Source organism: Bos mutus, chromosome X (genome assembly GCF_027580195.1).
Source record: "Bos mutus isolate GX-2022 chromosome X, NWIPB_WYAK_1.1, whole genome shotgun sequence".
Lineage (NCBI taxonomy): Eukaryota > Metazoa > Chordata > Mammalia > Artiodactyla > Bovidae > Bos > Bos mutus.
The window spans coordinates 83,373,805-83,388,207 of record NC_091646.1 but is presented as its reverse complement, the minus strand read 5'-3'; the positions used below and the strand labels follow the sequence as shown (position 1 = coordinate 83,388,207).

General features: G+C 37.6%; 1 protein-coding gene across 1 annotated transcript in view; it reads left to right on the top strand.

The window, feature by feature from the left end:
* The window catches only part of ZC3H12B (zinc finger CCCH-type containing 12B), a 607,141-nt gene that overhangs the window by 544,965 nt on the left and 47,773 nt on the right, over positions 1-14,403 (top strand). The window contains exon 3 of the mRNA XM_070366061.1: positions 4,566-5,329. Within this exon, the coding sequence (XP_070222162.1) occupies positions 4,722-5,329 (608 nt within the window). The 5' untranslated portion in view covers positions 4,566-4,721. The remainder of the gene's footprint in view (positions 1-4,565; positions 5,330-14,403) is intronic.

Below are 14,403 nucleotides of genomic sequence, written 5' to 3'. Positions count from 1 at the left end.
ATAGCACTTTGGATTTATAGAAACTATATTTTTTTTTTACATAAGCTGGGTGCAAATATTTTTTATTGAAATATAGGTGATGTGCAATATTATTAGTTCCAGGTTTACAACATAGTGGTCTGAAATGATTACCCTAAAAAGTCTTGTAACCATTTGACACCATACAAAATTATTACAGTGTTATTAGTTATATTCCTTATGCTGTATATTAGACTTATTTATTTTATTGTTGGAATAATAAATTCAATAAATAATAAATAATAACAAATAATAAATCTTAATCCACTTCACCTATTTCACCCAACCCCTCACTCCCACAACCCCACTCCAAGCAGCAACCATCAGTTTGTTCTCTGATCTATAATTCTGTTTCTGTTTTGTTATGTTTATTCATTTGTTTTGTTTTTTAGATTCCACATGTAAGTGAAATTTACAGTATTTGTCTTTCTCTGTCTGTCTGACTTATTTCACTTAATACCCTCTAGGGAATTCCCTGGAGGTACGGTGGTTAGAATTCTGTGTTTTCACTGCCAAGGGCCCAGGTTTGATTCCTGGTTGGGGAACTAAGATCCCACAAGCTGCACTGCAAGGCAAAAACAAACAAAACCTAATACCTTCTAGGTCCATTCATGTTGTCTTAAAAGGCAAGATTTCTTTCTATTTTATAGCTGAATTATATTCCATTGTTTGTGTGTATGTACATATATATCTCCCAGATATTTTTATCCATTCATCTATTGATGGATACTTAAATTTATTTCATATCTTCGTTACTGTAAATAATGCTGCAATGAACATAGGGGTGCATATATCTTTCTGAGTTGGTGTTTTTGCTTACTTTATATCCATAAGTGGGAATACTGGTAGTTTTATTTTTAATTTTTTGAAGAACCTGCATGATATTTTCCATATTGCCTGTGACAATTTACATCTACACCAATAGTACAGGAGGGTTCCCTTTTCTCCACATCCTCATCAACACTTGTTATGCATTTCAATGATAGCCATTCTGACAGGTGGGAAGTGATATTGTTTTGATGCATTTCACTGATGATTAATGAAGTTAAACATTTTTTCATGTCTCAGAGATTGGCCATCTGTATGTCTTCTTTGGAGAAATGTCTACTCAGGTCCTCTGATATTTAATCAGAAAGTTTGGGGGGTTTTTTGTTATTGAGTTGTATGAGTTATTTATATATTGTGGATATTAAGCCTTTATCAAACATATTATTTTCAAATATCTTATCTTATTTAGTAGGTTGCTTTCCTTTCATTGATAATTTCCTTCACTATGTAAGCACTTTTTAGTCTGATGTAGTCTCACTTGTTTATTTTTTTTTTTTGCTTTTGTTGCAGGATTGTAAGGACACGCCAAAAAACTGTTGCTAAGACTGATGGCAAGAACATACTGCCTATGTTTTATTTTAGGTATTCTATGGTTTCAGGTCTTACACTTTAATCTTTAATCAATTTTGAATTTATTTTTCTATGTAGTATAAGAATTTAGTCCAGTTTGATTCTTTTACATACAGGTATTAAATTTTTCCCAACACCATTTTAATTTATTTTTAATTGAAGTATAGTTGCTTTACCATGTTGTGTTGGTTTCTGTTACACAACAACGTGAATTAGCTATAAGTATACCTATATCTCCTCCCTCTTGAGCCTCCCTCTGCCTCGCCCCAATGCCAGCCCTCTAGGTCATCACAGGGCATTGAGCTGAGTTCCCTGTGCTATACAACTGCTTCTCACTTGCTAACTATTTTGCACTTGATATTGTATATATGTCAGTGCTGCCTTCTTAATTCATCCCACTCTCTCCTCCCCAACACCATTTATTGAAGAAGCTCTCTTTTCCCCATTGTATATTCCTGTCTCCTTTGTCATAAATTAATTGATCCTATAGGCATTGGCTTATTTGGGAGCTCTCTCCCATTGATTTGTGTGTCTTTTTGTACCAATTTACATACTGGTTTAATTACTATAGCTTTGCAGTAAAGTTTTAAGTAAAGGAGTGTGATACCTCCAGCTTTTTTTTTTTTTTCCCTCAAAATTACTTTGACTATCCAGGGTCTTTCATGGTTCTATATAAACTTTAGAATTATTTGTTCTAGTCCTGTGAAAACTGCTATTGATGCTTTGATTGAGATTGCATTGAATCTGTAGATCACTTTGTGTAATATGGATGTCTTAACAATATTAATTCTTCTAATCCATGAGCAAGGTATATCTTCTATTTGTTTGTGTATTCTTCAATTTCTTTTGTCAATGTCTTATCCTGTTCAGAGTACAGGCTTTTCACCACCCCAGTTAAATTTATTCCTAGGTATTTGATTCTGTTTGATGCAATTATAAGTGGGATTTAAAATTTTTCTTTCTGATAGATGGTTTTTCTTGTATATAAAAACTACAGATTTCTGCATATTAATTTTGTATCTTGTAACTTTAGTGAATTCCTTTATCAGATATAATAGTTTTTTTTTTTTTTTGGTGGAGTCTTTAGGGTTTCTGTATATAGTATCATGTCATCTGCAAGACGTTTGACTTCTTTCTTTCTAATTTGGATTACTTTCATTTCTTTTTCTTGTATAATTGTTGTCATTAAAACTTTCAATACTCTGAGAGTGAGCAATCTTATCTTGTTCCTGATCTTAGAGGAAGTGTTTTCTGAATTTCACAATTGAGTATATTGTTGGTTGTAGGGGCATATAAGGCCTTTATTATGTTTAGGTATGTTGCTTCTATTCCCACTTTCTGGAGAGGTTTTATTGTAAACAGACGCTGCGGCTGCTGCTAAGCCACTTCAGTCATGTCCGGTTCTGTGTGAACCCATAGACGGAAGCCAACCAGGCTCCCCCGTCCCTGGGATTCTCCAGGCAAGAACACTGGAGTGGGTTGCCATTTGCTTCTCCAATGCATGAAAGTGAAAACTGAAAGTAAAGTTGCTCACCTGTGTCCGACTCTTAGCGGCCCCATGGACTGCAGCCCAACAGGCTTTGCCATCCATGGGATTTTCTAGGCAAGAGTACTGGAGTGGGGTGCCATTGCCTTCTCTGAAACAGACGCTACATTTTGTCAAAAGCTTTTCCTAAATCAATTGAAGTGACCATATGATTTTATTCTATTTGTTAATGTGGTGAATCACAATGATTTGCGGATATTGAAAGATCTTTGCATCCCTTTGAAAAATACTTTTGAATCATGGTGTGTGAACCTTCTAACTTACTGTTGAATTTAGTTTGGTAATACTTTGTTGAGTGTTTTTGCATTTATGTTTATCAGTGATGTTTGCCTGAAATTTTCTTTTTTAGATTATCTTTGTCTATTTTTTTTTTTTTAATCAGGGTAATACTGGCTTGAAAGCAGCATTGAAAGCATTTTCTCCTCTTCAATTTTTGAAATAGTCTGAGGAGAGGCAGTAGCTCTTTTTTAAATGTTTGGTAGAATTTATCTGTGAAGCCATCTCGTGTTAGACTTTTGTTTGTTAAAAAGTTTTAAATTACAGATTTAATTTCATTCCTGGCAATTGGTTTGTTTGTATTTTTATCTATCTCTTCCTGATTAGTCTTCGGAGACTGTATTTCTAAGAATTTATCCATTTCTTTTAGGTTGTCCATTTTTGGAGCATATATTTGTTTATAGTAATTTTCTTGTTATTTTTTGTATTTTTGTGTTGTCAGTTGTAATTTTTTTTTTCATTTATGATTTTATTTATCTAGGCCTTCTCTTTTTTGATGTGTCTGTTACTCACTCAGTCGTGTCCAACTCTTTGAGACCCCATGTACTCTAGCCCACCAGGCTCCTCTGTCCATGTGATTCTCTAGGCAAGAATACTGGAGTGGGTAGCCAGTCCCTTTTCCAGGGGACCTTCCTGACCCAGGGATCGAACCTGGGTCTTCCACATTGTAGGCAGATTCTTTACTATCTGAGCCACTGGGGAAACTTTCTGTTTGATTAGTTCCGGCTAACGGTTTTTCAATTTTGTGTATCTTTTCAAAGAACCAGCTCTTAACTTTCATTAATCTTTTCTATTGCTTTTTAGTTTATATTTCACTTATTTCTGCTTTAATCTTTATTATTTATTTCCTTCTACTAACTGTGGGTTTTGTTTGTTTTTCTTTTTCTAGTTCCTTTAACTTAGATTGGTTTGTTTGAGATTTTTCTTGTTTCCTGAGGTAGGCTTGAATCACTATAAACTTCCCTCTTAGAACTACTTTCCTGCAGCCCTATAGATTTCTGTGTCATTGTGTTAACATTTTTATCCCAAGATATTTTTTTTTATTTTATCTTTGATTTCTTCAATGACCCATTGGTTGTTTAGTAGTATGCTGTTTAGACTCCACGTGTTTTTTTTTCTTTTCTTTTAGTTGTTTTCCTTATAGTTGATTTTATAGTCTAATACTGTTGTGATCTGAAAAGACATTTGATATTATTTTGAGTCCAATCATTTTAAGCAGAAAAATATATCAGACAGCCTGTAGTTTCTTAGGAAGAAAGCACCATATTCTAAAATAATTTTCCATAAGTTTACTAAACATGATTATGATATGTGTGTTTATTTGTAGGAACTGGTAACATCTAAACATAACAAACCAAACAGGCAAACTATTGTGCTACCACTGCCACCACATTTTATGCAAAGGAATGCCAATGTACATGAATTCCAAGCAAGTTAAAAAGAAAAAAAAGCTGATTAGACCTTAGATTGCCCATTGACCGGGATGACAGCCACCGCTGCAGTGGAAACACCAAAAATGAAGAAGAGTGCCTCCAAGGAAGAGAAGCAGCAGTCTAAGCAAGAGAATACAGAGCAGGGCAATGCTGATTCTGAAGAGTGGCTGGGCTGTGAGAGTGATCCTGAACAAATGAGCCTTAAAAAGAGCAACAATGACAATAGATGCCAACTGGGAGATGTTCAATTGAATAAAAAGGATATCCTTTCTAAGCCACACCGTCAGCTATGTAGATCACCCTGCCTAGATCATCCAAGCTTCTCCCAGAGCAGCATTCTACATGATGGGAAGCTTGACTTGGAAAAAGAATACCAAACCAAGATGGATTTTGCTTTAAAGTTGGGTTATGCAGAGGAACAGATTCAATCAGTGCTGAACAAGCTGGGTCCAGAATCGCTTATTAATGATGTATTGGCAGAGCTTGTCAGACTTGGGAACAAAGGTGATTTGGAAGGGCAAGTCAACTTGAATCTGTTAGGGCCTCGAGGGCCCAGCTCCAGAGAGATCACAAGCCCTGAGCTGTCTCTTGAAGATGAAATAGACAACAGTGACAATTTGAGGCCAGTTGTCATAGATGGAAGTAATGTGGCAATGAGGTAAGACTGGTATATTTTCTTTCTCTTTCTTTAAAACTGCCTTGACCTCATAGAAATTGGCTTCCTTTACAATATGGGAGGTCCTTAGTTGTCTGTGATTTGTGTTCCTCTTGATGGAAAGATGCTAAAATGATCCTGACTGACCTTTTATATTGCCTTTGAAATCGTTGCCAGCTTGTTTTCAGGTGTTCTGAAAGCACCTTAGACATCAGTGATACTTCAGAGGAGATGTAACCAATCAGCATTTGTTCCTCTTGAGGTCCCCTCTCCCACCTCTACTTGGCTAAACAAATCATCCGGAAAATAATGCTTTTATAATGTCACTTGGGGGCTTACTTGGGAGCTTTCAGTAATTCAAAATTTCCAAGCTTACCTCAAATTTGTATCCCTTTGCTTGACTTTGTGATTTGATCTTTCCTTTCTCCCACTTGATTACAATTCTCATGCATATTGCATTTATATTAATCTCTTTAACAAACTCCATGTAAATTGTGATGATTCCTACCCCCACTACATGGGTGTATGTCATTTTCCAGTCTAGGAATGATCACCTCCTTATTTCTATACCCTTCAAGTTGTATTACAACCGCAAGTACCATTATGACTTTTCTCATCCCAATGATTGTCTCTGAGCTGAAGTAACATGGTAGACTGAATAATCGTCCCCTAATGAAGTCCACATCCTAATCCTTAGAATCTGAGAATATATTTTCTTACATGATAAAAAGCAACTTTGCAAATATGATTAAGCTAATGACCTTGAGATGGGGAAAATTATCCTGTATTTTATGGTGGGCTCAATGTAACCTCAAGGGTCCTTATAAGAGGGAGGGAGGCAACAGGCTCAGAATGAATAGTAGGTGATTTGATGACAGAAATAAGAAGTTGGAGAGATGTAATAAAGAGACTGTGAACCAAGGAATGTGAGCAACCTCCAGAAACTGAAGAAGTTAGGGAAGTATTCTTCTTTGCAGCTGTCAGAAAGAACACAGCTTTGCCAATATCTTGATTTTTCAGGCAAAAATACTGAAGTGTTCTCAATACTGGAGAGTATTCTCAACCCAGGGATCTTCTTGACACAGGGAATGAACCTGCATCTCCTATGTCCCCTGCATTGCAGACAGATTCTTTATCTCCTGAGCCAGTGAGTGAAAGTTGTTCAGTCGTGTCTGACTCTCGGCGACCCCTAGAGTAGGTAGCCTTTCCCTTCTACAGGGGATCTTCTCAACCCAGGGATTGAACTCAGGTCTCCCGCATTAGAGGTGGATTCTTTACCAGCTGAACCAGAAGGGAAGCACAAGAATACTGAAGTGGGTAGCCTATCCCTTCTCCAGGGGATCTTCCTGACCCAAGAATCAAACCGGGGTCTCCTGCATTGCAGGCGGATTCTTTACCAACTGAGCTATGGGTTCCCTGATACCACATACAAAAATTAAGAAAAAATGAATTAAATACCTAAATGTAAGACCATAAGCCATAAAATTTCTAAAGGAAAATATAGGCAGAACACTTTTTGACATAAATCATAGCAATATGCTTTTAAACCTGTCTCCTAAAGCAAAGGAAATAAAAGTTAAAGTAAACAAATGGCATGAAATTAAACTTAAAAGCTGTTGCATAACAAAGGAAACCTTTGACAAAATTAAAAGAAAACCTACTGAATAGAAGAAAATATTTGCTAGTGATATGACTGTTAGGATTAATGTCCAAAATGCATAAACAGTGCATACAATTCAATATTAAAAAAAAAAGCCAAACAATTCAATTTAAAAATGAGCATAAAACTTGAATAGATATGTTTCCAAAGAAGACATACAGATGGCCAATAGGCACATGAAAGGATGCTCAACATTGCTAATAATCAGGGAAAGGCAAATCAAAACTATGGTGAGACATCACCTCACACATGTCAGAATGGCTACTGTCAAATAGATCACAAAAAATAACAAGTGTGTTGGTGAAGATGTGGAGAAAAGAGAGCCCTACTGTACTGTTGGTGGGAATGTAAAGTGGTATAGCCATTATAAAAAGAGCAAGGATATTTTTCAAGAGAGTAAAAATAGAACTATTATATGATCCAACTATTTCATTCCTGTGTATATATCTGAAGGGAACAAAAACACTGATTTGGAAAAAAAAAAAAAATATATATATATATATATATATATATATATATATACGCAGCCCAATGTTCACAGTAGCATTATTTACAATAGCCAAGATATGGAAGCAAACTTAATGTCCATAAGCTGATTACTCAGCCATAAAAAAGAATGAAAATTGACTATTTGCAACAGTATGGGTGAATCTAGAGTGTATTATGCTTAGTGAAAATGTCAGACAGAGAAAGGCAAATACTGTATGCTATCACTTATATGTGGAATCTAAAAAATAAAATGGAATATAACAAAATGGAAACAGACTCAAGTATATAAAGAACACACTAGTGGTTACTACTGGGAAGAAAGATGGAGGATAGGCCAAATAGGGTTAAGATATTGAGAGGTAACTTAGATGAAGGCTCTTATGACAGATTTGTTTTTTTTTTTTATTTTTTAATTTTATTTTATTTTAAACTTTAAAATATTGTATTAGTTTTGCCAAATATCGAAATGAATCCTCCACAGGTATACATATGTTCCCCATCCTGAACCCTCCTCCCTGCTCCCTCCCCATACCATCCCTCTGGGTCATCCCAGTGCACCAGCCCCAAGCATCCAGTATCGTGCATCAAACCTGGACTGGCGACTCATTTCATACATGATATTATACATGTTTAAATGCCATTCTCCCAAATCTTCCCACCCTCGCCCTCTCCCACCGAGTCCATAAGACTGTTCTATACATCAGTGTCTCTTTTGCTGTCTCGTACACAGGGTTATTGTTACCATCTTTCTAAATTCCATATATATGCGTTAGTATACTGTATTGGTGTTTTTCTTTCTGGCTTACTTCACTCTGTATAATAGGCTTCAGTTTCATCCACCTCATTAGAACTGATTCAAATGTATTATTTTTAATGGCTGAGTAATACTCCATTGTGTATATGTACCACAGCTTTCTTATCCATTCATCTGCTGATGGACATCTAGGTTGCTTCCATGTCCTGGCTATTATAAACAGTCCTGAGATGAACATTGGGGTGCTGGTTTATTTCCTTTTACCAGATGATGCAAATCAGCTAGAACACAAGTTTTCTTTTTGTTTCAGTTGTCAAGAAACCCAGAAAGCATGTAATGCATGACTACAGCAACAGAAAGTCAAGGAAGACCATACATTTAGTTCTTCCTTTTTATGTACGGTGGGCTTCCCTGGTGGCTCAGAGGTTAAAGCGTCTGCCTTCAATGCAGGAGACCTGGGTTTGATCCCTGGGTCAGGAAAATCCCCTGGAGAAGGAAATGGCAACCCACTCCAGTATTCTTGCCTGGAGAATCCCATGGATGGAGGAGCCTGGTGGGCTGCAGTCCACAGGGTCGCAAAGAGTCAGACACGACTGAACAACTTCACTTCACTTCAGTGCTATGTATAAAATAAATAACACACAAGGATATATTTTACATCACAGAAAAATATAGTCAATATTTTATATAAAAAAAAACTTTGCTGATGTTCAGTCACTAGGTCATGTCCAACTCTTTGCAACCCCACGGACTGCAGCACAGCAGGCTTCCCTGTCCTTCACTATCTCCTGGAACTGGCTCAAATTTATATTCATTGAGTCACTGATACTATCTATTGAATGGCTATGTTGCACACCTGAAACTATTATAGTATTGTAAGTCAACTGTACTTTAATAAAAATAAAAAATATAATATTTGAAGAAAGGATTCTGTAAATGTATTCCCTGCTATTAGAAATTATGTCGTGTTCTTAATGACATTAATGGCCACATACTATATTGCAGGAGCATTGGAGTCAGATTTTAATACAGTCATTTATAACTTGTGTGGCCTTGGGTAGTTATTCAATCTCTGAACTCAACCTCTGCTCATCTGCAGGCTAAATCAGAATATGCAAAGTACTTGGCACAGAATAGATTAAAAATATTAGTTTTATTTTATTCATTTGAAGCCAGAAAATGTAAGTTCTCACTTTGTACATATTATCTATAACAAGTATTCCCAAGTCATTTAACCTTGCTGAACTCTAATTTTCTCATCAGTAAAATACAGTTTTTATGAAGATTATACAGATCTGTATATTAAAATGTACCTTCAGATAGCCTGCTAAGCAATTCCTGCTAAATATTCCATGTATGGCTCAAAACACTTGCCCCCATCCCCAGAGATGTGGAAACATCCAGTACTGTGCTATGTGCTCTGGGAAAAAATAGGGAAACATAAAATAAGGTCCAGCCCTCAAAGACAATGGGATAATCAAATGAAAAACCTGATAGTATAAGATGCTCTGATTGTTTACGGTGCTAGAGAATGCTTTAATTTCATTTTCTTACATATAGCTGTCCAGTTTTCCCAGCATCACTTATTGAAGAGACTGTCTTTTCTCCATTGCATATCCCTGCCTCCTTTATTGCAAATTAATTGACCATAAGGTATGGGGATTTTTTTCTGGGCTCTATTCTGTCTCATTAAGCTATGTGTCTGTTTTGGAACCAGTAACATACTCTTTTGATTACTGCAGTTTTGTAGCATATTCTGAAGCCAGAGCACATGACTACTCAGCTTTGTTCGATCTCAAGTTCTTTGCCTCTTTGAGGTATATTTTGTTCATACAAAATTTAAAATTATTTGGTTTTTTTTCTGTGAAAAATTCCTTTGGTGTATTGTTAGGAACTGCATTGAAACTGTAGATTACATTGGGTATTACAGTCACTTTAACAATATTAATTCTTAGTGAGAAATAGATTTAAGGGACTAGATCTGATAGAGTGCCTGAGGAACTGTGGACAGAGGTTTGTGACATTGTACAGGAGACAGGAATCAAGATCATCCCCAAGAAAAAGAAATGCAAAAAAGCAAAATGGCTGCCTGAGGAGGCCTTACAAATAGATGTGAAAAGAAGGAAAGCGAAAAGCAAAGAAGAAAAAGAAAGATATACCCATCTGAATGCAGAGTTCCAAAGAAAAGCAAGGAGAGATAAGAAAGCCTTCCTCAGTGATCAATGCAAAGAAATGGAGGAAAACAACAGAATGAGAAAGACTAGAGATCTCTTCAAGAAAATTAGAGATACCAAGGGAACATTTCATGCAAACATGGGCTCAATAAAGGACAGAAATGGTATGGACCTAACAGAAGCAGAAGATATTAAGAAGAGGTGGCAAGAATACACAGAAGAACTGTACAAGAAAAATCTACACAACACAGATAATCATGATGCTGTGATCACTCACACTCACCTAGAGCCAGACATCCTGGAATGGGAAGTCAAGTGGGCCGTAGGAAGCATCACTATGAACAAAGCTAGTGGAGCTAGTGGAATTCCAGTTGAGCGATTTCAAATCTAAAAGATGATGCTGTGAAAGTGCTGCACTTAATGTCAGCAAATTTTGAAAACTCAGCACTGGCCACAGGACTGGAAAAGGTTATTTTTCATTCCAATCCCAAACAAAAGGCAATGCCAAAAAATGCTCAAACTGCTGCACAATTGCACTCATCTCACATGCTAGTAAAGTAATGCTCAAAATTCTCCAAGCCAGGCTTCAGCAATACGTGAACCATGAACCTCTAGATGTTCAAGCTGGTTTTAGGAAAGGCAGAGGAACCAGAGATCAAATTGCCAACATCCTTTGGATCATCAAAAAACCAAAGAGAGTTCCAGAAAAACATCTATTTCTGCTTTATTGACTATGCCAAAGCCTTTGACTGTGTGGATCACAAGAAACTTTGGAAAATTCTGAAAGAGATAGGAATACCAGACCACCTGACCTACCTCTTGAGAAACCTATATATATGCACATAAGGAAGCAACAGTTAAAACTGGACATGGAACAACAGACTGGTTCCAAATAGGAAAAGGAATACGTCAAGGCTGTATATTTTCACCCTGCTTATTGAACTTATATGCAGAGTACATCATGAGAAATGCTGGGCTGGAGGAAGCATAAGCTGGAACTAAGATTGCCAGGAGAAATATCAATAACCTCAGATACGCAGATGACACCACCCTTATGGCAGAGAGTGAAGAAGAACTAAAGAGCCTCTTGATGAAAGTGAAAGAAGAGCGTGAAAAAAGTTGGCTTAAAGCTCAACATTCAGAAAACTAAGATCATGTCATCTTGTCCCATCACTTCATGGCAAATAGATGGGGAAACAGTGGAAACAGTGGCTGACTTCATTTTTCTGGGCTCCAAAATCACTGTAGATGGTGATTGCAGCCATGAAATTAAAAGACACTTACTCGTTGGAAGGAAAGTTATGAGCAACCTAGGCAGCATATTAAAAAGCAGAGACAATACTTTGCCAACAAAAGTCCGTCTAGTCAAGACAATGGTTTTTCCAATGGTGATGTATGGATTTCAGAGTTGGACTATGAAGAAACCTAAGTGCCGAAGAATTGATGCTTTTGAAGTGTTGTGTTGGAGAAGACTCTTGAGAGTCCCTTGGACTGCAAGGAGATACAATCAATCCATCCTAAAGGAAATCAGTCTGGGTGTTAATTGGAAAGACTGATGTTGAAGCTGAAGCTCCAATACTTTGGTGACCTGATGTGAAGAGCTGACTCATTGGAAAAGACCCTGATGCTGAGAAAGATTGAGGGCAGGAGGAGAAGGGGATGACAGAGGATAAGATGGCTGGATGGCATCACCAACTCGATGGACATGAGTCTGAGTGAACTCTGGGAGTTGGTGATGGACAGGGAGGCCTGACGTGCTGCAGATCATGGGGTCACAAAGATTCGGACACGACTGAGTGACTGAACTGAACTGAACTGAATTAAAAAACAGGGTGTATCTTTCAATCTGTTTGTGTTTTCCTCAATTTCTTTCATCATCTTATAGTTTTCTGAGCACATGGCATTTACCTTCTTAGGTAGCTTTCAGTTCAGTCGCTCAGTCGTGTCCAAATCTTTGTGACCCCATGATCCGCAGCATGCCAGGCCTCCCTGTCTATCACCATCCCCGGGAGTCCACCCACACCCACGTCCATTGAGTCGGTGATGCTATCTAATCATCTCATCCTCTGTCGTTCCCTTCTCGTCCTGCCCTCAATCTTTCCCAGCATCAGGGTCTTTTCAAATGAGTAATCTCTTCGCATCAGGTGGCCAAAGTATTGGAATTTCAACTTCAACATCAATCCTTCCAATGAACACCCAGGACTGATCTCCTTTAGGATGGATTGGTTGAATCTCTTTGCAGTCCAAGGGACTCTCAAGAGTCTTCTCCAACACCACAGTTCAAAAGAATCAATTCATCGGCACTCAGCTTTCTTCCTAGTCCAACTCTCACATCCATACATGACTATTGGAAAAACCATAGCCTTGACTAGCTGGTCCTTTGTTGATGAAGTAATGTCTCTGCTTTTTACTATGTTGCCTAGGTTTGTCATAACTTTCCTTCCAAGGAGTAAGTGTCTTCTAATTTCATGGCTGCAATCACCATCTGCAGTGATGTTGGAGCCCCCCAAAATAAAGTCTGACACTGTGTCCAATGTTTCCCCATCTATTTTCCATGAAGTTATGGGATCAGATGCCATGATCTTCGTTTTCTGAATGTTGAGCTTTAAGCCAACTTTTTCACTCTCCTCTTTCACTTTCATCAAGAGGCTCTTTAGTTCTTCTTCACTTTCTGCCATAAGGATAGTGTCATCTGCATATCTGAGGTTATTGATATTTCTCCCAGCCATCTTGGTTCCAGTTTGTGCTTCCTCCAGCCCAGCATTTCTCATGATGTACTTTGCATATAAGTTCAATAAGTAGGGTGAAAATATACAGCCTTGACGTACTCCTTTTCCTATTTGGAACCAGTCTGTTGTTCTATGTCCAGTTCTAACTGTTGCTTCCTGACCTGCATAGAGGTTTCTCAAGAGGCAGGTCAGGTGGTCTGGTATTCCTATCTCTTTCAGAATTTTCCAAAGTTTCTTGTGATCCACACAGTCAAAGGCTTTGGCATAGTCAATAAAGCAGAAATAGATGTTTTTCTGGAACTCTCTTTGGTTTTTTGATGATCCAAAGGATGTTGGCAGTTTGATCTCTGGTTCCTCTGCCTTTCCTAAAACCAGCTTGAACATCTAGAAGTTCACGGTTCATGTATTGCTGAAGCCTGGCTTGGAGAATTTTGAGCATTACTTTACTAGCATGTGAGATGAGTGCAATTGTGCAGTAGTTTGAGCATTCTTTGGCATTGCCTTTTGTTTGGGATTGGAATGAAAAATGACCTTTTCCAGTCATGTGATCACTGCTGAATTTTTCAAATTTGCTGACATATTGAGTGCAGCACTTTCATAGCACCATCTTTTAGATTTGAAATAGCTCAACTGGAATTCCACTAGCTCCACTAGCTTTGTTCATAGTGATGCTTCCTATGGCCCACTTGACTTCCCATTCCAGGATGTCTGGCTCTAGGTGAGTGTGAGTGATCACAGCATCATGATTATCTGGGTCGTGAAGATCTATTTTGTACAGTTCTTCTGTGTATTCCTGCCACCTCTTCTTAATATCTTCTGCTTCTGTTAGGTCCCTACCACTTCTGTCCTTTTTGAGCCCATCTTTGCATAAAATGTTTCCTTGGTATCTCTAATTTTCTTGAAGAGATCTCTAGTGTTTCCCATTGTATTATTTTCCTCTATTTCTTTGCATTGATCACTGAAGAAGGCTTTCTTAACTCTCCTTGCTGTTCTTTGGAACTCTGAAATCAAATGGGTATATCTTTCCTTTTCTCCTTTGTTTTTTGCTTCTCTTTTTTTCACAGCTATTTGTAAGGCCTCCTCAGGCAGCCATTTTGCTTTTTTGCATTTCTTTTTCTTGGGGATGGTCTTGATCCCTGTCTCCTGTACAATGTCAAAAGCCTCCATCCGTAGTTCATCAGGCTCTCTGTCTATCAAATCTGGTCCCCTTAAATCTATTTCTCACTTCCACTGTATAATCATAAGGGATTTGATCTAGGTCATATTGGTAG